Source organism: Staurois parvus, unplaced genomic scaffold (genome assembly GCF_062004578.1).
Source record: "Staurois parvus isolate SC_StPar_1 unplaced genomic scaffold, SC_StPar_1.0 ptg001426l, whole genome shotgun sequence".
In the NCBI taxonomy this organism is placed as follows: Eukaryota; Metazoa; Chordata; class Amphibia; order Anura; family Ranidae; genus Staurois; species Staurois parvus.
Window position 1 is genome coordinate 46,608 of NW_028319222.1, and position 25,874 is coordinate 72,481.

Sequence of the window (25,874 nt, forward strand, 5' to 3'; positions counted from 1 at the left end):
GTGATGACCTCAGGGGGAATAACTATACCGAGTTCACTATATGAACCACTGATGTATATATACATGGAGATCATATCCCCCCTTATGTATTATACATGGAGATCATATCCCCCCCTTATGTATTATACATGGAGATCATATCCCCCCCTTATGTATTTATACATGGAGATCATATCCCCCTTATGTATTATACATGGAGATCATATCCCCCCCTTATGTATTATACATGGAGATCATATCCCCCCTTATGTATTATACATGGAGATCATATCCCCCTTATGTATTATACATGGAGATCATATCCCCCCTTATGTATTATACATGGAGATCATATCCCCCTTATGTATTATACATGGAGATCATATCCCCCCCTTATGTATTATACATGGAGATCATATCCCCCCCTTATGTATTATACATGGAGATCATATCCCCCCCTTATGTATTATACATGGAGATCATATCCCCCCCTTATGTATTATACATGGAGATCATATCCCCCCCTTATGTATTATACATGGAGATCATATCCCCCCCTTATGTATTATACATGGAGATCATATCCCCCCCTTATGTATTTATACATGGAGATTATATCCCCCCTTATGTATTATACATGGAGATCATATCCCCCTTATGTATTATACATGGAGATCATATCCCCCCTTATGTATTATACATGGAGATCATATCCCCCCCTTATGTATTATACATGGAGATCATATCCCCCCTTATGTATTATACATGGAGATCATATCCCCCCCTTATGTATTATACATGGAGATCATATCCCCCCCTTATGTATTTATACATGGAGATTATATCCCCCCTTATGTATTATACATGGAGATCATATCCCCCTTATGTATTATACATGGAGATCATATCCCCCCTTATGTATTATACATGGAGATCATATCCCCCCCTTATGTATTATACATGGAGATCATATCCCCCTTATGTATTATACAGGGAGATCATATCCCCCCTTATGTATTATACATGGTGATCATATCCCCCTTATGTATTATACACGGAGATCATATCCCCCCTTATGTATTATACATGGAGATCATATCCCCCCTTATGTATTATACATGGAGATCATATCCCCCCTTATGTATTATACATGGAGATCATATCCCCCTTATGTATTATACATGAAGATCATATCCCCCCCTTATGTATTATACATGAAGATCATATCCCCCCCTTATGTATTATACATGGAGATCATATCCCCCTTATGTATTATACATGGAGATCATATCCCCCCTTATGTATTATACATGGTGATCATATCCCCCCTTATGTATTATACATGGAGATCATATCCCCCCTTATGTATTATACATGGAGATCATATCCCCCCTTATGTATTATACATGGAGATCATATCCCCCCCTTATGTATTATACATGGAGATCATATCCCCCCTTATGTATTATACATGGTGATCATATCCCCCCTTATGTATTATAGATGGAGATCATATCCACCCTTATGTATTATACATGGAGATCATATCCCCCTTATGTATTATACATGGTGATCATATCCCCCCTTATGTATTATACATGGAGATCATATCCCCCCTTATGTATTATACATGGAGATCATATCCCCCCTTATGTATTATACATGGAGATCATATCCCCCCTTATGTATTATACATGGAGATCATATCCCCCCTTAATCTCCTCTTCTCAGTAGAGAATACATTCAGTTCCTCTAATCTCTCCTCATAGCTGATCTCCTCCATGCCTCTTATCAGTTTGGTTGCCCTTCTCTGTACTTTCTCCAGTTCCCCAATGTTCTTTTTGTGAATTGGTGCCCAAAACTGAACTGCATATTCCAGATGAGGTCTTACTAATGATTTGTACCGGGGGGGTAATATGATATCTCTCTCTCTGGAGTCTATACCTCTCTTAATATAAGAGAGGATTTTGCTCGCTTTAGAACCGGTAGCTTGGCATTGCATGTCATTATTAAGCTTGTGATCTACCAGAACCCCCAGATCCTTTACCATTGACCACCCCAGATACTTCTCCACCATTGACCCCCCCAGTTGTACCCCCCCTAGTATGTACGATGCATGTATATTCTTAGCCCCCAAGTGCAGAACCTTACATTTATCAACATTAAACCTCATTGGCCCCATAGTCCCCCAATTACACAGAGCATTGAGGTCGGATTGTAAGTTGGAGACATCCTGTAAGGACGTTATTCCCCGGCACAGCTTGGTGTCATCTGCAAAGACTGAAATGGAATTTATAATCCCCGACCCTATATCGTTTATAAATATATTAAAAAGTAAGGGTCCCAACACTGAACCTTGGGGTACCCCACTAATAACACTGAACCTTGGGGTACCCCACTAATAACACTGAACCTTGGGGTACACCACTGACAACCCTACACCATTGAACTTGCATTCCTATGGACATTGGGTGCACCTTCTTCATGACTATTCCATAGTAGCATGGAAGTAAGAGGGAGGAACCAGCGAGAGCTGCGGAGGGATGGGGACCTACGAGACTGATACTACCAGAGGTGCCAATTTAGAACTTTAGAGGACCAGTGTCGATTTTACCAGCAGACTTTGGAGTACCAGCTATCTAAAGGTCAGCATATCTAAAAGTCACCGACCCAGAAAAAAAGAGGCACATTTGAGACCGTTTACACCTACGCATGCACATTTAATGTGGATGACATCTGGATGATTAAGTTCTACGGCACTCTTACTGAGCAGCAGTTCACCAAAAACCATAACCATTTTTGGCCAGCCCAGTACATCACAGAGCATGAGAATTGGCTTGAATGCCTTGTGGTACATCAAAGGGTCTGAGATGTTCTTTACTACACTGACATGCACTGCTCACTAGATATCCCCCAAAATGTAGGTCAACACACACATAGCTGGGGGTAGGCATGAAGAGGCGGCCACCACTTTGGGGATGGTGCAATAAGGGCAGAATCTGCAATGGGGGACACTTTGACCTTTTTTTCCCTTGGGCAGTAAAGGAACCCGATCCCGCACTGCTCACACATATACACTAATACTACAACAATACTAAGCATAAAATAATTTCAGATAATTTTAAGGTGAAATGTTTTGGAAACAGTTTGGGGAATACCCTTTTCTGTTCCCCCATGACCCTTGGTACAAAGCCAGGAAGTTTGGTGGGGAGCTCTGACCTCAACCCTACCTACGTTTTTGATGAATTGTGAGCCAAGTCTTTTAATGAAACATCTCCATAAAGACATAGCTTGGCCAGTTTGGTCTTGAGGAACTTAACCTGAACCCTACTGAACATCTTTGGGGTGAACTGGAACACCCATTGTGAGTCAGGTCTTCTCAACCAACATCATTACCTGACTTCCCAATGGACATACATTTTCTCCATAATCTTGTTCCATAGATGTTCTCCATAATCTTGTAGAAAGCCTTCCCCAAGGAGTGGAGTATGTTAGAGCCACAAAGGAGGTCCAACTCCATAATAATAGCCATGGTTTTCGAATGGGATGACCAGCAAGTTCCAATAAGCTTGTTGGTCATCCCATTTCAAAACCATGAGGTGTTGAGGAACTTATGTTCAGTAGGGTTGAGGTTAAGTTCCTCAACACCTCATGGTTTTAAAATGGGATGCCCAACAAGCTTATTGGAACTTGTTGGTCATTCCATTCGAAAACAATGGCCATTAATATGGAGTTGGACCTCCGTTGTGGCTCTATCATCCTCCACTCTTTGGGGAAGGCTTTCCACAAGATTATGGAGAACATCTAATTTATGCCCATTGGGAGGTCAGGTAATGATGTTGGTTGAAAAGACCTGGTTCACAATGGGTGTTCCAGTTCACCAAAACGATGTTCAGTAGGGTTGAGGTTCTTTGGGGTGAACTGGAACACCCATTGTGAGCCAGGTCTTCTCAACCAACATCATTGCCTGACCTCCCAATGGACATAAATTTCCATAGATGTTCTCCACAATCTTGTGGAAAGCCTTCCCCATAGAGTGGAGGATGTTAGAGCCACAAAGCAGGTCCAACTCCATATTAATGTCCATGGTTTTCGAATGGGATGACCAACAAGTTCCAATAAGCTTGTTGGTCATCCCATAATAAAACTATGACCATTAGGGTGGAGTTGGACCTCCTTTGCGGCCCTAACATCCTCCGCTCTCCTGGAAAGGCTTTCTACAAGATTTTGGAGAGTATCTTTTGGAATCTGTTTGAAGGTTAGGTCTTCACAAGCTTTGGAGAAAGAGTAACTCTGGATGTGTTACACTTACACTTAATACACATGCATCTCACACGCAAAAAAATATATCTTGGGTTAGATCCACCTTAATCAGCTTTCCAAAAGCCAGCTCTCACATAGCCCCTCTGCCATGACACTCACTTATATGATCAATGGCTCCCGCGCAGAACTTGCCATAAAACTTCTTGGCCCCGAGACATCGAAGGTCGTGGATGGTGTACGGCCAGAGGTGCAGAACGTTGTTTCGGGAGAAGGTGTCTCTCTTTTCCACCACAACCACTTTGGCTCCTAAACAAGCCAACTCAATGGCAAGCCGCAGTCCACAAGGGCCCCCGCCAATAATTAGGCACTAGAATAAAAAAAAAAAAACATAGATAACCTTAGTGCATAGGGAGAAACAAAATCATATGCATTTAGTAGAGTGGGGAAAGTTTAGAAGACCTGTCTGGTCTGTATTGTTTGTTGTGTCCTGGTGACACCAGTAGCCTCCGATTCCTGGGGACACCTGAACCCTCCTATTCCTGGGGACACCAGCACCCTCCTATTCCTGGGGACACCTGAACCCTCCTATTCCTGGGGACAACAGCACTCTCCTATTCCTGGTGACAACTGTACTCTCCTATTCCTGGTGACAACTGTACTCTCCTATTCCTGGTGACACCTCAAGCCTACTATTCGTGGGTACACCCACGCCCTCCTATTCCTGGTGGCACCAGCACTCTCCTATTCCTGGTGGCACCAGCACTCTCCTATTCCTGGTGACACCAGCACTCTCCTATTCCTGGTGACACCAGCACTCTCCTATTCCTGGTGACACCAGCACTCTCCTATTCCTGGTGACACCAGCACTCTCCTATTCCTGGTGGCACCAGCACTCTCCTATTCCTGGTGGCACCAGCACTCTCCTATTCCTGGTGGCACCAGCACTCTCCTATTCCTGGTGGCACCAGCACTCTCCTATTCCTGGTGGCACCAGCACTCTCCTATTCCTGGTGGCACCAGCACTCTCCTATTCCTGGTGACACCAGCACTCTCCTATTCCTGGTGACACCAGCACTCTACTATTCCTGGTGACACCAGCACTCTCCTATTCCTGGTGACACCAGCACTCTCCTATTCCTGGTGACACCAGCACTCTCCTATTCCTGGTGACACCAGCACTCACCTATTCCTGGTGACACCAGCACTCACCTATTCCTGGTGACACCAGCACTCACCTATTCCTGGTGACACCAGCACTCTCCTATTCCTGGTGACACCAGCACTCTCCTATTCCTGGTGACACCAGCACTCTCCTATTCCTGGTGACACCAGCACTCTCCTATTCCTGGTGACACCAGCACTCTCCTATTCCTGGTGACACCAGCACTCTCCTATTCCTGGTGACACCAGCACTCTCCTATTCCTGGTGACACCAGCACTCTCCTATTCCTGGTGACACCAGCACTCTCCTATTCCTGGTGACACCAGCACTCTCCTATTCCTGGTGACACCAGCACTCTCCTATTCATGGTGACACCAGCAGTCTCCTATTCATGGTGACACCAGCACTCTCCTATTCATGGTGACACCAGCACTCTCCTATTCATGGTGACACCTGTACTCTCCTATTTGTGGTGACACCTGAACTCTACTATTTGTGTTGACACCTCAAGCCTACTATTCACGGGGACACCTGCACCCTCTTATTCCTGGTGACACCTGGACAGGAAATGGGAAGGAATCCCTCCTGGAGAACATTAGACAGCATTTCTGACTCTTACCCTCCCTATGGAAAACTATCGGTAATAAAGAAAACTTCTTTTTGAGTTGGGCTTAAAGGGTTAGTCAGCCAAAATCCAACCTTAGATCACCAACTGGCATTTTTATCTCAGAGACTCCAGCAGCCAAGTTTGTGTTCGTGACTCCTACAACCGGTCCCAACTATGAATTTTTTTTAGAAGGAAAAGTGAGACTCTTGAGAGCTTTTTGCTGGGGGAGTCCCTGGAAGAGTCTTTGGATCCATGTGCTTCACATACACATAAATCAAATTTCCATTTTTCAGCAAACTGACCCTCTAATATGTCAGATTCAGTCTAAAAACAGGTGATGTACTGTATATATAATGATCTCTCTTTCTATATATATATATAAAATATATTATATATTAAAAAAATATATTGTTATATATTACTTTAAGGGCTCATGTACACTGCAGATGATAAACTCACGTTTAGGAGCTGTTCCACGTTTTTTTCAGCAGCCCCTGAACTCTCCCTAATGTTTTCCTATGTGTCTATGTACATGTACATGTTGTTTACAGTCGTTTTTTTGAACGCAGAAAACTTGCATTCAGCAGACGATTTTATCAGCGTTTCAAATGCCAAATGCTTGTAAACGAGGCTAAACGCAGCAAATCACATTTATAAGAGTTTGTGTCTGAATTGTTTTTCAAGTCTTATGGTCTCCCGATGCTGTCCAGAGCCTTTTTTCATCATGAAAAATGCATGCAAAGCATTTTCAAGGTACTCAGATGGACAAAACACTGAACACAGGATGTTCCTACCAAGCTGGTCACATGTTGCAATGATCAATTCACATCTCAGACCTCTCCCACTCTTGGAAACAAAAGATATGTTAATGACCATTCACACCTCAAATTCCTCATAAAGACCCCCCTGCCAGGTGACCTTAATGACTCCCTCCACCAGACACCTTTCCCACCCTTGGAAACAAAAGAAATGTTAATGAGCAACTCACACCTAAGCTAATCTCAACACATACTGCTGTCTCTGCTTCTACTCTCTGTATTTCTCTGAAACAGTCTGAATTCATTAATAATTTACCACTTTTCAGTGCACTCTGGGCATTTGGGAGGTTCTCCTGTGCTTATCTTTAAAAAAACGCTTCTAAACGCAAATGCGCATAATCAGACTTTTTTTAACCTACATTTTCCAGCAGTCAGTTTCCACTGTTCAGAAACATCCCGTGTACATGAAGCCTAATTGTATACTTATTTATTTATAATACAATTATTATTCTAAAATATATATAATTATTATTATTATACAGTATTTATAAAGCGCCAATAGTTCGCTCAGCGCTTTACATTACAAAGGGGGACAGAACATGTGACAGAACAATACCAGTACAATGCAAAACATGAGGGGATCGAGGGCCCTGCTCTTTGGAGCTTACAATCTATTACAATCTCTTACAATTTATTATTGTAAAATATATATATATATATATATATACACACACAGTATATCAGGAAAGCCTATCCCACCCTCTGCTAATACTGGAATCCTCTACTCTTCCAACCACTCCATCCCTCACAGTTATTACCTATTGTACCATTCACCCCTCCCTCCTAGATTGTAAGCTCCCAGGATCAGGGCCCTCAAATCCCTCTTGTATTGAACTGTATTGTTACTGTATTGTCTCCCACTATAATGTAAAGCGCTGAGCAAACTGTTGGCGTGATATAAATCCTGTATAATAATAATAATATATATACTGTATATACTATATTGCCAACAGTATTGGTCGGCCTGCCGTTACACACACATGAACTTTAATGGCCCCCCCAGTCTTAGTACGGAGGGTTCAATATTGAGTTGGCCCCACCCTTTGCTGCTATAAAAGCTATATTACATATATAATATATCAATTTTATACAAATCTATATAGTGACAGGAGCCAAGTTCTAAGAAGCTGAGATCCTATGACCGCATCCGTGTTAATTTTCGTGTGAGACCAGAGTGCACCTTTGAACGCAGGCTGGAAGCACTGTCCGCACCCCTGTCCTGTGTGCGCAGAGCCGGCCCAGAATTCCAGGCCTGTTAAAACCCAGCTGGGTGTTGTGCTAATTAATCTTTGACATTAGACATCATCGATACAATGGCTGGATGAGGTAAGGGGGTCGGTCGTGACATTGCTGAGTCCTTACATCATCCCTGACAGCAGAGGAACCCCACAATGCACCATGACCTCAGGAGGGTGCGGGCTGCATGTTGCTATCGTGTAGAGTGATTATGTAACTGTTTGATAGTAAATCTGTCTTTAAAGTGTATTTCGAGCCAAAACATTTTTTTTTTCAATTTCATTTCTAAATAGCTGAAAGAAGTTGTAACCTTTTTTTGCTCTATTACTGCTCTGTGACCCCACTGGGGAGATTTTTTCCTCAGTTTGTTTCTTGTTGTCACCAGGACAAGAAGAGAAGAATAAACTCCAAGAGACACACACAGCAGTGAAGAGAAAGGAGAGTGTAGCTTTTTATCATTTGGTATTCATTGATCTTTGAATACATATACATTGTTTCTTTTTTCCTTTAAGCCCTGATGAAGAAGGAAGAGGACAGTCCCTGAAACGTATTGTTTTTGCATACAATTTGTCTTCGGAATAAATGTTGTTTTCTGAACATTACAGCACAATGCTTCAATTCAATATTCAGTCATCCTCATCACAACCCAAGGCAATCATGAAAAACGTTTGGTGTTTCTAGGACGGCATCAGAAGACGATGTACACGTTCTCCAGTGAGCAAAGCAAGGGTCAATGGCAGCCTGTTGCACACACATTTGAGGGAATACATAAGAACACGCCCACCTAAGCCCATTGATTTGTGCCAGATGGCCTATTTAAGAAACAATGGATTGTCTTCACTTGTTAACCTGCCACCCGAATCCACACCTATTTCTGTAACCTGCTTACATGTTGCTGATTTGGCCTACCCCTGGACTTGGCTCTGCTCGGAATTCCTGGTGATCCTGATCTTGGCTGTGTTTGCCTGCCTGTTGCTGACTTGGCTAGTTCCTGACCTCGGCCCATCTCTGCTGACTTTCCGTTGGAACCCGACCTGATCCTGACTCTGCCGTTGTTTGCCTGCCTGTTGCTGACTCTACTTGTTCCTGAGCACAGCTCATCTCCTTTAGTTTCCTGGTGTGACTTGGCTGGATCCTGACCATGACTTTGTTTGACTGCCTGTTGCTGACACAGCTAGTTCCTGACCACAGATTATTTCTACTGACTTCCTAGTGTGACCCAGCCTGATCTTGACCCCAACTTTGTTTGCCTGCCTTTTGTTGAGTTGGCTAGTTCCTGACCACCTCTGGCCTGTCTCTGACCTTCATTCATTTCTGACCATTCCTGACCATGGTCCATCTCTGCTGACTTCCTGGTGTGACCTGGCCTGATCCTGATCTTGCCTTTGCTTGCCTGCCTGTTGTTGACTTGGCTAGTTCCTGATCTCAGCCTATCTCTGCTGACTTCCTGGTGTGACCTAGCCTGATCCTGATCTTGCCTTTGCTTGCCTGCCTGTTGACTTGGCTAGTTCCTGATCTCAGCCTATCTCTGCTGACTTCACGTTGGGATCCAACCTAGTATTGACCCATCTTCATTTGCCTGGCTGTTACTGCTAGTTCTTGACCATGGCACATCTCTTCTAACATCCTGGTGTTACCCAGCTATATCCTGACCTCATATTTGTTTGTCTGCCTGTTGCTGATTTGGCTAGTTCCTCACCACAATAGTCAAGGCGAGAGATAGCCAGGGAGTGTATAAGTTGCTTAGTAGTTTCTGTGGTTAAGAACGGGCGTATCTTGGAGATGTTGTGGAGGTGAAGTCTACAAGATTTGGACAGCGACTGGATTTGGGGCTGAAAGGACAGATGGGAGTCTAGGATTACACCTAGGACCCTGGCATGAGGGCAGGAACCGATGGTTGTGGTATTGATATTGATGGAGAAGTCGGGGAGGGGGCACGGGCTGAAGGGAATAGAATGAGCTCCATTTTGGAAAGACTGAGTTTGAGGAAGTGGAGTGACATCCATGCCGATATATCACTTAGTAGGTTAGTAATACGAGAGGAGACTGAAGGGGGGAGGTGAGGGGTAGAAAGATAGATTTGTGTGTCATCAGCATAGAGATGGTACTTAAAGCTGTGGGAGTTTATCAAGTGACCAAGGGAGGAGGTGTAGATGGAGAAGAAAAGAGGTCCAAGGACAGAACCTTGAGGGACCCCTACAGAAAGAGGGAGTGAAGAGGAGGAGACAGAGTTATAGGTAACGCTGAAGGAGCACTGCAATAGGTAGGAGAAGAACCAGGAGAGAGCAGAGTCTTGGAGGCCAAGAGAGTTTTTTGAGGAGGAGGGGATGGTCGACAGTATCAAAAGCCGCAGAGAGGTCAAGTAGTAAGAGTACGGAGTAGTGGCCATTGGTTGGGATGAGTATGGAGTAGTGACCATTGGCTGGGATGAGTATGGAGTAGTGACCATTGGTTGGGATGAGTACGGAGTAGTGGCCGTTGGTTGGGATGGGTACGGAGTAGTGGCCGTTGGTTGGGATGGGTACGGAGTAGTGGCCGTTGGTTGGGATGGGTACGGAGTAGTGGCCGTTGGTTGGGATTTGTACGGAGTAGTGGCCGTTGGTTGGGATGGGTACGGAGTAGTGGCCGTTGGTTGGGATGGGTACGGAGTAGTGGCCGTTGGTTGGGATGGGTACGGAGTAGTGGCCGTTGGTTGGGATGGGTACGGAGTAGTGGCCGTTGGTTGGGATGAGTACGGAGTAGTGGCCGTTGGTTGGGATGAGTACGGAGTAGTGGCCGTTGGTTGGGATGAGTACGGAGTAGTGGCCGTTGGTTGGGATGAGTACGGAGTAGTGGCCGTTGGTTGGGATGAGTACGGAGTAGTGGCCGTTGGTTGGGATGAGTACGGAGTAGTGGCCGTTGGTTGGGATGAGTACGGAGCAGTGGCCGTTGGTTGGGATGAGTACGGAGCAGTGGCCGTTGGTTGGGATGAGTACGGAGCAGTGGCCGTTGGTTGGGATGAGTACGGAGCAGTGGCCGTTGGTTGGGATGAGTACGGAGCAGTGGCCATTGGTTGGGATGAGTACGGAGCAGTGGCCGTTGGTTGGGATGAGTATGGAGTAGTGGTCATTGGTTTTAGCAGTTAGTAGATCATTAGTGAGTTTTAGTAGGGCAGTTTCAGTGGAGTGGAGTGAGCGAAAGCCAGACTGTAAAGGGTCAAGAAGGTTGTTGTCGGTGAGATGGGAGCTCAGGCGATTGTAGACTAAGCATTCTAGGAGTTGAGGTAAATGGCAGCAGGGAGATGGGTCTTAAGTTGTTCAGGTTGGTGGGGCCCAGAGGGCAGTAGGCTAATTTGCTTACAATCAGCCTTTCCAGCTTCAAGAGCCAAGAGAGCCAATTAGGGGCCAAATGAGCATTCAAGTTAAACCAACTTAAGACATTCCAGGTGCTTGGAAACAAAAGGTATGCAAAGTCTTACAATGTCTTTTTTTCCAAAGCAGCCACAGCCTGTGTAGAAAAGCCTTTCCCCTGCCAGTGTGCTGCAGAGAGGAACCTTTGCTCTGGGTGGAAGCAGTGGTCTTTCTGCAGAGGTCTCCAATCAGCAAGGAGCAATGAGCTTGGCTGATTGCAGAGCCATTGGTTGGACACAGCAGGGTGAGTCCACCCACAATTGTTACTCTAATTGATACTCTATAGGTGAGGTCTCTGTGCTGAGTTCCCCGATTGGCAGCCCTGCTGTATCCATTATGAGGGGCTCCCACCATCCCCGTGCTAAGTTCCCAGGTCTGTACACCCGCTGCACCCATTATTAAGGGTTCCCACCATCCCTGTGCTGAGTGCCTGGGTCTGTACACCTGCTGTGTCCATTATGAGGAGTTCCCACCATCCCTGTGCTGAGTTCCCGGGTCTGTACACCCGCTGTGACCATTATGAGGAGTTCCCACCATCCCTGTGCTGAGTTCCCAGGTCTGTACACCCACTGTGCCCATCATGCGGGGTTCCCACCATCCCAGTACTGAGTTCCCAGGTCTGTACACCCGCTGTGCCCATCATAAGGGGTCCCCACCATCCCAGTACTGAGTTCCCAGATCTGTACACCCGCTGTGCCCATCATGAGGGGTTCCCCACCATCCCAGTACTGAGTTCCCGGGTCTGTACACCCGCTGTGCCCATCATGAGGGGTTCCCACCATCCCAGTACTGAGTTCCCAGGTCTGTACACCCACTGTGCCCATCATGAGGGGTTCCAACCACCATCAATTAGGAGGAGGAACTAGAACACACAAAAAAGTTCGAGATTCTTCAAAACTCCCAGATGGACAGAAACAAAATTTAGGAATTTTGGCAGAAGATGACCCCGCCCACCAGATTCAAATATCCCTTTTGAATATTAGTGGATGCTGGTAAACCGGGTTCACAGCTCCGCCCACCTGCTGCTGAAGTCTGGTAGAACTCTCAGCCCCATTCATTCATTGTATGTGATGGAGAAATCAGATGAAAATGTCACCTCCAGAAACAGAAAACAGAGCGCGTTGGATATTCAGCCCCCCCCCCCCCCACAACACAGCTAAAATAGAAATACGAGTAAACGGTGGAATGATCCTTTAAATACGTGATGTTGGCATTGCCGGATGGATAACATGAAAAGTCAGCCGGAGACAAAACCATTTCCTTGCCCCGCGTTGGGCAGACGGCATTACTCATTCCTAAAAATACATTCCTCCTTCCAAAATCACTGATGACATGCCGTTCTATATACACAAAGGAAACATCCACCGGCCGGGTCCACAAAAGCACAAAATCCGCAGCAGATGTTATCAGCGCGGAGAGGACACCGGCTGGCAGGCGCTGCGTCTGATGAGGGAACGGCGTGTTCGCAATGCAGTGAAGTGGACCTGTCATCGGATATGTAGTTCATGCTAACTCCATGCATGCGCAGCATTGTGTCAGTGTAACACTTCCACGGGGCTCCCCCGGACAACGCCATCATCTGCCTTTCTCCACAGAAGGACGGCCCCATCTTTGTTCAGGCATCATCACAAACCTAAATAAAGAGCGCTTGGGCATGAAGTAGTTCACTATTAAAAGTAGTCTGTTGTGTCTCTGGATTACAGTGGCAATGCACTATTAATAATTGTGTCAGTATGCAGGCAGTGATTCTACCGTGCACAGGGCCGCTTTTAGAAACCATGGGGCCCCACACTGCCAACCTGACAGGTTTCCCCCCCCCCAAAAAAACAAACAAAAAAAAAAAACACAGTTTACGATGCTTCAATTATGAATGAACACAGTGAGTGATCCGTACCGATCAATCATTGTGTTGTTCAGAAAAGTAAGGAGCTGGTAAATGTGACATATTTAGAGGACCCTTACCCCCACTCCCCATTCTGAAGTATTCTATTGTATGCTTGCAGCTGCCAGTGGGAAGGAGAGGAGGCCAGCCGGCAGCAGCACTGTGGGGGCACACAGGGGCAGGACTGCTTTTAGAAGCCATGGGGCTCCATACTGCAAACCAGACAGCCCGCCCTCCCCCCCAAAAAAAAAAGTTTACTATGCTTCAGTTATGAATGAACACAGTGAGTGATCAGCACCGATCACACATTGTGTTCCTTCAGAAAAGCAAGGAGCTGGTAAATGTGACATGTTTAGAGGACCCTTCCCCCCATTAGGAAGCAGAGAAGGCCATCCGGCAGCACTGTGGGGGCACACAGGGGCAGGGCTGCTTTTAGAAACCATGGGGCCCCATACTGCCAACCTGACAGCCCCCCCCCCCCAAAAAAAAAAACCAGTTTACTATGCTTCAGTTATGAATTAACACAGTGAGTGATCAGTACCGATCACTCACTGTGTTCATTCAGAAAAGTAAAGCGCTGGTAAATGTGACATATTTAGAGGACCCTTCCCCCACTATCCATCCTGAAGGATTCTATTGTATGCTTGCAGCTGCCAGTGGGAAGGAGAGGAGGCCAGCCGGCAGCACTGTGGGGGCACACAGCGGGAAACGTATGGTGCACAGTGAAGGCGATGGGTGCGGCGGGGGGGGGAGGGGGCAAATACTGGAACCGATCTCCTGTATGGCTCTCTGCAGCAGCTGCAAGCCAGTGGGAGGGAGAGGAGATGAAGCCGGCTTTCATCTGCTGCGGAGGGAGCCATACAGGGGATCGGTTCCAGTAATTGCCCCCTGCCGTGCCGACCACCCTCCCTGCCCACATCCAATTCACCCACCTACCTGGGCCCCCCTGCTGACCTGGGTCCCATACAGGAGGACTTGTGGTGCCCCCTTATCCATGGCCCTGACCGTGCTTGTGCAGATATTGATATGGAGAAGCACACAGAGATGTAAACATTGTCATGGGCCTTGGAGGTAGCAGATGGGCAAGTATGGAGCTTTCTCTTATGGAGAGAAGCGGGATAGTTCTGCTAAAGGTGATGGTGAGAGTTTTCTTACCTTTGAAGTATTGTTTAGAGTAATTTCACCTCCAGCTCAAATGTTAAGCCTAAGGCTAACCATAACTCTAACCATGACCCTAAGGCTAACCTCATCTCTAAGCATAACCCTAAGGCTAACCTTATCTCTAAGCATAACCCCAAAGCTAACCTTATCTCTAAAAATAACCCTAAGGCTAACCTTATCTCTAAACCTAACCCTAAGGCTAACCTTATCTCTAAGCATAACCCTAAGGCTAACCTTATTTCTAAACCTAACCCTAAGGCTAACCTTATCTCTAAAAATAACCCTAAGGCTAACCTTATCTCTAAACCTAACCCTAAGGCTAACCTTATCTCTAAGCATAACCCTAAGGCTAACCTTATTTCTAAACCTAACCCTAAGGCTAACCTTATCTCTAAACCTAACCCTAAGGCTAACCTTATCTCTAAACATAACCCCAAAGCTAACCTTATCTCTAAACCTAACCCTAAGGCTAACCTTATCTCTAAACCTAACCCTAAGGCTAACCTTATCTCTAAACCTAACCCTAAGGCTAACCTTATCTCTAAACCTAACCCTAAGGCTAACCATAACTCTAACCCTGACTCTAAGGCTAAACTTATCTCTAAAAATAATACTAACCCTAATTCTTAACCCTTACTCTAGGCCTAATGCTAACCCTAACGTTACTCCTAATATTAAATCTGATACGAACCCTAACTCTTAACCCTTACTCTAGGCCTAATACTAACCCTTACTCCAACCCCAATGTTAACTCTGATGCCAACCCTAATTCTAATATTACCTACTCTAACCCTAAAGTTATCCCTGATGCTAACCCAAATGTTAAATCTGATCTAATCCTAATTACTAATGCTAATTGTAAACCCTTACTATAACTCTAGACCTAATCCTAACCCTAATATTAACCCAAATGCCAAGCCTAACATTAACCCTAACTTTAGCTCTAATGCGAAGCCAAATTCTAAGCCTAATGTTCCCTACATACAGTGTGCTGTGTACAGAATGTAGGACTCAGGAGTGCGCTACGTACAGAATGAAGGATGTAGGAGTGCGCTACATACAGAATGCAGGACTCAGGATCCAAAGAACAAAGGTATACCACTCAGGCAAACAATCCAGATCCATCCACAACAGGTGCAGGCTCCGGCTCACCACCACACACAATGCAATAGGAAGAAGGGTCAGCCGTGATTAAGCACGAGATCGTGTGAAACGTGTTAACAGGTCCTGTATTCATGTCCTGGTGTTTTGTGTGTCCTATGGATCAATAAATACACATTATATTCATCTATCCTCCGGTGTGCGGCTGACCCTTCTTCCTATTACAGAATGCAGGACTCAGGAGTGCGCTACGTACAGAATGCAGGACTCAGGAGTGCGCTACGTACAGAATGCAGGACTCAGGAGTGCGCTACGTACAGAATGCAGGACTCAGGAGTGCGCTGTGTACAGAATGCAGGACTCAGGAGTGCGCTACGTACAGAATGCAGGACTCAGGAGTGCGCTGTGTACAGAATGCAGGACTCAGGAGTGCGCTACGTACAGAGTGCAGGACTCAGGAGTGCGCTACGTACAGAGTGCAGGACTCAGGAGTGCGCTACGTACAGAATGCAGGACTCAGGTGTGCGCTACGTACAGAGTGCAGGACTCAGGTGTGCGCTACGTACAGAATGCAGGACTCAGGAGTGCGCTACGTACAGAATGCAGGACTCAGGAGTGCGCTACGTACAGAATGCAGGACTCAGGAGTGCGCTACGTACAGAATGCAGGACTCAGGAGTGCGCTACGTACAGAATGCAGGACTCAGGAGTGCGCTACGTACAGAATGCAGGACTCAGGAGTGCGCTACGTACAGAATGCAGGACTCAGGAGTGTGCTAAATACAGAATGCAGGACTCAGGAGTGCGCTAAATACAGAATGCAGGACTCAGGAGTGCGCTACGTACAGAATGCAGGACTCAGGAGTGCGCTACGTACAGAATGCAGGACGCAGGAGTGCGCTACGTACAGAATGCAGGACTCAGGTGTGCGCTACGTACAGAATGCAGGACTCATTTTCCACTGCTGATTACTCAGTCCCACAAGTGTATAAAACAGTAAAATAACACTCAGCATTGTTTCGTCACATTCTGTGAACATTTTCACTGAACATGTGAATTTCTATTTTCCAGCTCATGAACATCTTTCTTCCTTCAACATACTTGGCCAAAATATGAAAATAAAAACCTTCCCGCAGACTTCTCAGAGCATAGTTCCATCAACTGGCTGTCCCAGCTGAACCCTTGAATGCTGTGTGGAAATTCTGATTCCTGGTTGTCACACTTTCCCAGCCGCCCCAGAGGACTCTTCAGCCGGCAGAAAAATATAACATGAACACAGCAGAAAGAACAGGATGTCCTGAGCTCCTTCCACAGACCGAGGATGAGACGGGACGCAGGAAGAGCGACTTTGTGCAGAAACACTCAGCTGTAGTTATTTATCATCAGATGTAATGTATGGGCGAAGGTCTGCTGGGAGTTGTAGTTCCCCCACACCTGGAGAAACAAGTACTGTACATAGTATAGGTTTGAATCCAGACAAATTCCGGTACCTGAATCCGGTCTCATTCACTGGCACTTGGTTGCATATAGGCAAATGAGGTTTATTGGCTCACTTTCATATTGACCAATGCGCTGCGGATGTGTGTGTATCATAAACGTGGCAAATGTTGCAGAGACCTGAATTTTACATGGAGAGTAAGTAGCCGGGTACTGGAGGGAGAGTGCTGGACAGTGGCACATGGCTGTACCCAGCTAGGGAACATGTTTCAGATCTATGATGAAACCTCGGATAGACACGGCAATCACATTACTTTGTTTAGAAAACAAAGGGTTGGGGTTAGAGTTAGGGGCACCGGTTAAGGTTGATGTTGGGGTTAGCATTTGAGTTGGAGTTAGGGTTAGCATTAGGGTTAGGGTTCCAGTTTTACATTGAGGTTGGCACTTGGATTAGAATTTAAGTTGGCTCACCTCTAACCCTAATGTTAACCCTACAGCTAAACCGTACAGGAAAGTCTAACCCTAATTCTAAACATAATGCCAACCCTAACACTAATCCGAACACTAACCCTAACACTAAACTCAACTCTAACCGTACAGGAAAGTCTAACCCTAATGTTAACCCTAGACTCTCACCCTAGACTCTCACCCTAGACTCTCACCCTAGACTCTAGGCCTCACTTACTCTAACCCTAATGTTAACCCTAATTCTAAACATAATGCTAACCCTAACACTAACCCTAACCCCAACTCTAACCGTACAGGAAAGTCTAACATTAATTTTAGCCCTAACACTAACCCTAGATGCTAGGCCTCACTTACTCTAACCCTAAGGTTAGCCCTAATTCTAAACGTAATGCCAACCCTAACACTAACCCCAACACTAACCTCAACTCTAACCGTACAGGAAAGTCTAACCCTAATGTTAACCCTAACTCTAACCCTAGACTCTCACCCTAGACTCTAGGCCTCACTTACTCTAACCCTAATGTTAACCCTAATTCTAAACATAATGCTAACCCTAACACTAACCCTAACCCCAACTCTAACCGTACAGGAAAGTCTAACATTAATTTTAGCCCTAACACTAACCCTAGATGCTAGGCCTCACTTACTCTAACCCTAAGGTTAGCCCTAATTCTAAACGTAATGCCAACCCTAACACTAACCCCAACACTAACCTCAACTCTAACCGTACAGGAAAGTCTAACCCTAATGTTAACCCTAACTCTAACCCTAGACTCTCACCCTAGACTCTAGGCCTCACTTACTCTAACCCTAATGTTAACCCTAATTCTAAACATAATGCTAACCCTAACACTAACCCTAACCCCAACTCTAACCATACAGGAAAGTCTAACCCTAATTTTAGCCCTAGCACTAACCCTAACCCTAGACTCTAACCCTAGATGCTAGGCCTCACTTACTCTAACCCTAATGTTAACCCTAATTCTAAACATAATGCTAACCCTAACACTTACTCTAACCCTAACCCCAACTCTAACCGTACAGGAAAGTCTAACCCTAATGTTAACCCTTACTCTAACCCTAGACTCTAACCCTAGATGCTAGGCCTCACTTACTCTAACCCTAACGCTTACTCTAATCCTAGACTCTAGGCCTCACTAACTCTAACCCTAATGTTAACCCTACAGCTAACCCTAACTTTAACTCATAGACTCTAGGACCTCTAATTGTAACCCTAGTGTTAACCCTACAGCCAATTCTAAGCCTACAACTAACTTTAACTCTAAACTGTACAATAAACCCTAGACCTAATGTTAACTCTAAGTCTAACCCTCATGTTAACGTTGATGCTAACACTAACTCTTACTCTAACCCTAGACTCTGGACCCCCTAACTCTAACCCTAATGTTAACTCTACAGCTAACCCTAACTCTAACTACAGGAAACCCTAGACCTAATGTTAACCCTGACGCTAACCCTAACACTAACTCTTACTCTGACCCTAGCTTCTAGACCCCCTAACTCTAACCCTAATGTTAACCCTACAGCTAACCCTAACTCAAAGCCTACAACTTACCCTAACTCTAATGTTACCTCTAACTCTATCCCTAATGTTAACACTCATGCTAACCCTAACACTTCCTCTAACCCTAGAATCTAGCCCTTCTCCCCCCTAAATCTAACCCTAATGTTAACCCTAAAGCTAACCCTTACTCTAAGCGTACAGCTACCCCCCAACTGTACAGGAAACCCTAACCCTAATGTTAACCCTAATGTTAACCCTAAATCTAAATCTGATACTAAGACTAACACTTACCCTAGATTCTAAACCCCCTAACTCTAACCCTAGAGCTAAACCTAACTCTAAGCCTACAACTAACCCGAACTCTAAGCCCAATAATAGCCCTGACTCTTTACCCTTGATGCCTCATTTAGGAATGAGTAGAATTATTTCACCTCTAACTCTAACCCTAATGTTAACCTCGCTGCTAACTCTAAGCATACAGCTAGCTCTAACCCTGATGTTAACCCTTACACTAACCCTTACACTTACCCTTACGCTAACACTAGAGTTAGGGATGTCTTTAGGGTTATAGTAAGGGTTAGTGTAAGGGTTAGTGTAAGGGTTAGTGTAAGGGTTAGTGTAAGGGTTAGTGTAAGGGTTAGTGTAAGGGTTAGGGCTAGCATCAGGGTAAACATTAGGGTTAACATTCAACTTTGAGGTCGGCACTTGGGTTGGCATACAACTTTAATATCAACGTAAGGGTAAGGGAACGTTGACCGTTTCTATAACCTTGATGTCTCATTTAAGGATTGGTGTATATATTTCACATCTAACTCTAACCCTAACGTTAACCCTGATACTAATCCTAACACTAACCCTAGAGTTGGGTGTTAAGCTTGGGAGTAGAGTAAAGGTTAGTATTGGAGTTAGGGTTAGCATCAAGGTCAACATTCGGATTAGCTTTAGAGTCAACATAAAGGACTAGAGGTGAAATACCTCCACTCATTCCTAAATGAGCCTTCAAGGGTAAGGAAAGGTTCAGTCAAGGTTTCCTCATCCCTAAATGAGACTTCAAGGGTAAGGAAACGTTCAGTCAAGGTTTCCTCATCCCTAAATGAGACTTCAAGGGTAAGGAAAAGTTCAGTCAAGGTTTCTTCATCCCTAAATGAGACTTCAAGGGTAAGGAAACGTTTGATCAAGATTTCCTCATCCCTAAATGAGACTTCAAGGGTAAGGAAAGGTTCAGTCAAGGTTTCATTCATCCCTAAATGAGACTTCAAGGGTAAGGAAAGGTTCAGTCAAGGTTTCTTCATCCCTAAATGAGACTTCAAGGGTAAGGAAACGTTCGATCCAGGTTTCCTCATCCCTAAATGAGACTTCAAGGACAAGGAAACGTTCGATCAAGATTTCCTCATCCCTAAATGAGACTTCAAGGACAAGGAAACGTTCGATCAAGGTTTCCTTCCCGCTTTGCCCTCACTTCCCTGGGCAGAACTAGCCTAACCTCCTCCTCAAACTTCTATACTTACCGAGATGGCGACTCCTTCATGAACCTACACTGGGCACATTTACAAATGTACTTCATTGTTTTTTAAAGGACAGATAACTGTATAAATATTTTGTGCAGAGCTAAACCTCCAGCCTTTTAATTTGACAGCAGCTCTTTTTTTAAATCTAATCCTTCATATAGTAAATATGACAAGCTAGCTGTTGTCTCTGGATCTCTACGAGGGAAGATTTCTGGAGAAGACCCAACCCAGATTCCTGGATGACACCCAGCTGCCAAAATATCTTAATCACTGAAAGCAAACAGAAGCTGAAGTGCTGACGGTCTGTTTTCTGCCCTCACGCAAGATGGACGCCCTCCCGTCACCCTCAGCTTAAGAGGCCCAAAGCCTGACAAATGAACCTGTCCAAACAAACTAATCCATAACTTCAACAGATTGGATGCAGATTGTCCAAATACCCCTTCCAAAATAAAGGACAGGTGGATTTTGTATGGTCTTTGAAGAGCGGAGCTGCCTGAAGACATGAGTAGGGCCGGTTCAAAGGTTCCTGCAAACACACAGTGAATACAGCTGAACAAAGATGTCCAACTTCCCAATAATAACAAACATAATTTAGAGCGACTTGAAAAAGCCAGAAAGTTGAACAAAAATACAAGCAAATAGGATGTAAAAATTCCAATCTAGGAAATGGAAATAGAATTAATGGGTGCGTGTGGTCAGCTCAACAGGTCTACAACTATCTCCACCAAATCAGATGTGGTCACATAGAAGGGTTTTTTGCATGGGTAGAGGTCCAACTGGCTCCTAAATTGCTCAAAACTAAATCTGGTTAATGGGATTCCATTATATATAATACCGGTGCCTAACAAAAAAAAAAAAAAAATCATATGTTGGAGGTGTCACCACAGAAAACCAAGCCCAACAAAATAGAAGAAGAGTGGAACATGACACCAACTTATGCCACCTTATGCATTACATAACATATGCTAGCCATAAGTTGGTGTCATGTTCCACTCTTCTTCTATTTTGTTGGGCTTGGCTCCTAAGTTGGTTGTCACTTGATATCTTATAGGTTATCACCTATGATCCTAAAGAAGAATTCAAGGTATGGATATTATTACATGGTTACCATTTGTCCAGCTTGGACCATACCATACCTGTGGGATCCTTCTAGAACAGGGGTCTTAGTATTTTCTAAACAATGATGGGAGGAATGATGCCCCATCGTTGGTGTCAGTGGGAGGAATAGTTCCCTATCATTGGTATCAGTGGAAGAATTGTCAGGGTCAGTGGAAGAACAGTGCCCCATTTTTATCAGGGTCTGTGGAAGAATAGTGCCCCATTTTTATCAGGGTCTGTGGAAGAACAGTGCCCCATTGTCAGGGTCGGTGGAAGAACAGTGCCCCATTGTCAGGGTCGGTGGAAGAACAGTGCCCCATTGTCAGGGTCGGTGGAAGAACAGTGCCCCATTGTCAGGGTCGGTGGAAGAACAGTGCCCCATTGTCAGGGTCGGTGGAAGAACAGTGCCCCATTGTCAGGGTCAGTGGAAGAACTCTGCCCCATTGTCAGGGTCGGTGGAAGAACAGTGCCCCATTGTCGTCAGGGTTGGTGGAAGAACAGTGCCCCATTGTCATCAGGATCAGTGGAAGAATAGAGCCCCATTGTCAGGGTCAGTGGAAGAATAGTGCCTTATTGTCAGGGTCGGTGGTAGAAAAGTGCCCCATTGTCAGGGTCAGTGGAAGAATAGTGCCCCATTGTCAGGGTCAGTGGAAGAATAGTGCCCCATTGTCAGGGTCAGTGGAAGAATAGTGCCCCATTGTCAGGGTCAGTGGAAGAATAGTGCCCCATTGTCAGGGTCAGTGGAAGAATAGTGCCCCATTGTCAGGGTCAGTGGAAGAATAGTGCCCCATTGTCAGGGTCAGTGGAAGAATAGTGCCCCATTGTCAGGGTCAGTGGAAGAATAGTGCCCCATTGTCAGGGTCAGTGGAAGAACAGTGCCCCATTGTCATCAGGGTCGGTAGAAGAATAGTGCCCCATTGTCAGGGTCAGTGGAAGAATAGTGCCCCATTGTCAGGGTCGGTGGAAGAATAGTGCCCCATTGTCAGGGGTCGGTGGAAGAATAGTGCCCCATTGTCAGGGTCGGTGGAAGAATAGTGCCCCATTGTCAGGGTCGGTGGAAGAATAGTGCCCCATTGTCAGGGCCGGTGGAAGAATAGTGCCCCATTGTCAGGGTCGGTGGTAGAATAGTGCCCCATTGTCAGGGTCGGTGGTAGAATAGTGCCCCATTGTCAGGGTCGGTGGTAGAATAGTGCCCCATTGTCAGGGTCGGTGGAAGAATAGTGCCCCATTGCCAGGGTCGGTGGAAGAATAGTGCCCCATTGCCAGGGTCGGTGGAAGAATAGTGCCCCATTGTCAGGGTCGGTGGAAGAATAGTGCCCCATTGTCAGGGTCGGTGGAAGAATAGTGCCCCATTGTCAGGGTCGGTGGAAGAATAGTGCCCCATTGTCAGGGTCGGTGGAAGAATAGTGCCCCATCATTGGTGCCAGTGGAAGTATAGTGGCCCATCGTTGGTGCCAGTGGAAGTATAGTGCCCCATTGTTGGTGTCAGTGGGAGGAACAGTGTCTTGCATCAGTGGGAGGAAAAGTGCCCCAAGGCCTGGATAAAGGCAAGCAAAGGACCACATTTGGTGGTCCAAACTGGTTGCAGTCTGGAGACCACTGCTTAGTAGCTGGAAATCACTGAAATAGGCACCACCACTATAGTGATCTCCATTAATTTCTGGATCCTGTGCAGAGCAGCTGCTCTGCTGCATTCCAAACACAGGAGATTGACCTCTGAGCCATTCAGAGAATGCTTTGCATTTTTTTAATGAATAAAAAGCATTATCTGATTGGACAAAGTGGAGTTCATGATGTCACTGCCCCATCTCTCTTAACTTCATCCAATCAGAGAATGCTTTGCATTCATTGAAAAAATGCAAAGAGATCTCTGAATGACGCCTGTGCCCAGTGGCCGACCTCCTGTATTCACAATGGAGCAAGGCAGCCGCCCGGTACTGGATCCGGAATCTAGGGCTCGATCCAAAACTTAGAAACAGAAACCATTTGCTTCGAGATGCTCTTTAAATTTTACATATTGCACTTTGCACATTGCTTTACAGAAGAAGCTTCTGGTGTTCATACATAGAGAGACGGTGTCACCATGTAACTGGAGAGTGATCAGCCGTGGGAGGGGCACCCGGCCATCCCAGCCAGGAAATTGCACCATGTCTACAGTGTATGCCACGAAAAGACAGACGGAGTTTCTAGATCTGCCAACTTCCTCACTTATCGGAAGAAAAATAAAGAATGTTTCCAGGTTACAGTCAACAAAACCATGGCTTATGCTGCGACCCGGGACATCCTGTCCTGACATGATGTGTAACACCGCATGTAACACTGTCTGCGTGCACCACACATCCAACTACTCATCCAGCTACGCATCCAGCTACGCATCCAGCTACGCATCCAACTACGCATCCAGCTACGCATCCAACTACGCATCCAGCTACGCATCCAGCTACGCATCCAGCTACGCATCCAACTACGCATCCAGCTACGCATCCAGCTACGCATCCAGCTACGCATCCAACTACGCATCCAACTACGCACCCAGCTACGCACCCAGCTACGCACCCAGCTACGCATCCAACTACGCATCCAGCTACGCATCCAGCTACGCACCCAGCTACGCATCCAACTACGCACCCAGCTACGCATCCAGCTACTCATCCAGCTACGCACCCAGCTACGCACCCAGCTACGCACCCAGCTACGCATCCAGCTACGCACCCAGCTACGCATCCAGCTACGCACCCAGCTACGCACCCAGCTACGCACCCAACTACGCATCCAGCTACGCATCCAACTACGCACCCAGCTACGCATCCAACTACACTACCCAGCTACGCATCCAGCTACTCATCCAGCTACGCACCCAGCTACGCACCCAGCTACGCATCCAGCTACGCACCCAGCTACGCACCCAGCTACGCATCCAGCTACTCATCCAGCTACGCATCCAGCTACTCACCCAGCTACTCACCCAGCTACGCACCCAGCTACGCACCCAGCTACGCACCCAACTACACACCCAGCTACGCATCCAACTACGCATCCAACTACGCATCCAACTACGCATCCAACTACACAGCCAACACACCCCAAAACTATATATATATATATATATATATATATATATATATATATATATATATATACATACATACATACATACAAATACATACATACATACACACACATACAGGTGAAACTCGAAAAATTAGAATATGGTGCAAAAGTTCATTTATTTCAGTGCAGCAACTTAAAAGGTGAAACTAATATATGAGACTCATTACATGCAAAGCAAGATAGTTCAAGCCGTGATTTGTCATCATTGTGATGATTATGGCTTACAGCTCATGAAAACCCCAAATCCACAATCTCAGAAAATGAGAATATTCCATGCAATCAATAAAACAAGGATTGTACATAGAACAATATCGGACCTCTGAAAAGTAGAAGCATGCATATGTACTCAGTACTTGGTTTGGGCCCCTTTTCAGGAATTACTGCCTCAATGTGGCGTGGCATGGAAGCTATCAGCCTGTGGCACTGCTGAGGTGTTATGGAAGACCAGGATGCTTCAATAGCGGCCTTCAGCTCTTCTGCATTGTTCGGTCTCATGTCTCATCTTTCTCTTGGCAATGCCCCATAGATTCTCTATGGGGTTCAGGTCAGGCGAGTTTGCTGGCCAATCAAGCACAGTAATCCCGCGGTCATTGAACCAGGTTTTGGAGCTTTTTGCAGTGTGGGCGGTGCCAAGTCCTGCTGGAAAATGAAGTCCGTATCCCCATAAAGCTCGTCTGCGGAAGGAAGCATGAAGTGCTCCAAAATCTCCTGGTAGACGGCTGCGTTGACCCTGGACTTAATGAAGCACAGTGGACCAACACCAGCAGATGACATGGCTCCCCAAATCAACACAGACTGTGGAAACTTCACACTGGACTTCAAGCATCTTGCAGTGTGTGCCTCTCCATTCTTCCTCCATACTCGGGGTCCTTGGGCCTCTCCATTCTTCCTCCATACTCGGGGTCCTTGGGCATCTCCATTCTTCCTCCATACTCGGGGTCCTTGTGGCTCTGCATTCTTCCTCCATACTCGGGGTCCTTGGGCATCTCCATTCTTCCTCCATACTCGGGGTCCTTGGGCCTCTCTATTCTTCCTCCATACTCGGGGTCCTTGGTCCTCTCCATTCTTCCTCCATACTCGGGGTCCTTGGGCCTCTCCATTCTTCCTCCATACTCGGGGTCCTTGGGCCT

At 45.9% G+C, this 25,874-nt stretch overlaps 1 protein-coding gene across 6 annotated transcripts in view; it reads right to left on the reverse strand.

The window, feature by feature from the left end:
* LOC149436080 (F-actin-monooxygenase MICAL2-like) overlaps positions 1–25,874 on the reverse strand; it is a 202,306-nt gene that overhangs the window by 46,601 nt on the left and 129,831 nt on the right. For all 6 annotated transcript variants that reach the window (XM_089662081.1, XM_089662079.1, XM_089662080.1 and 3 more), the window contains exon 3: positions 4,402–4,609. In XM_089662081.1, coding sequence (XP_089518207.1) covers positions 4,402–4,609 — 208 coding nt within the window. The remainder of the gene's footprint in view (positions 1–4,401; positions 4,610–25,874) is intronic.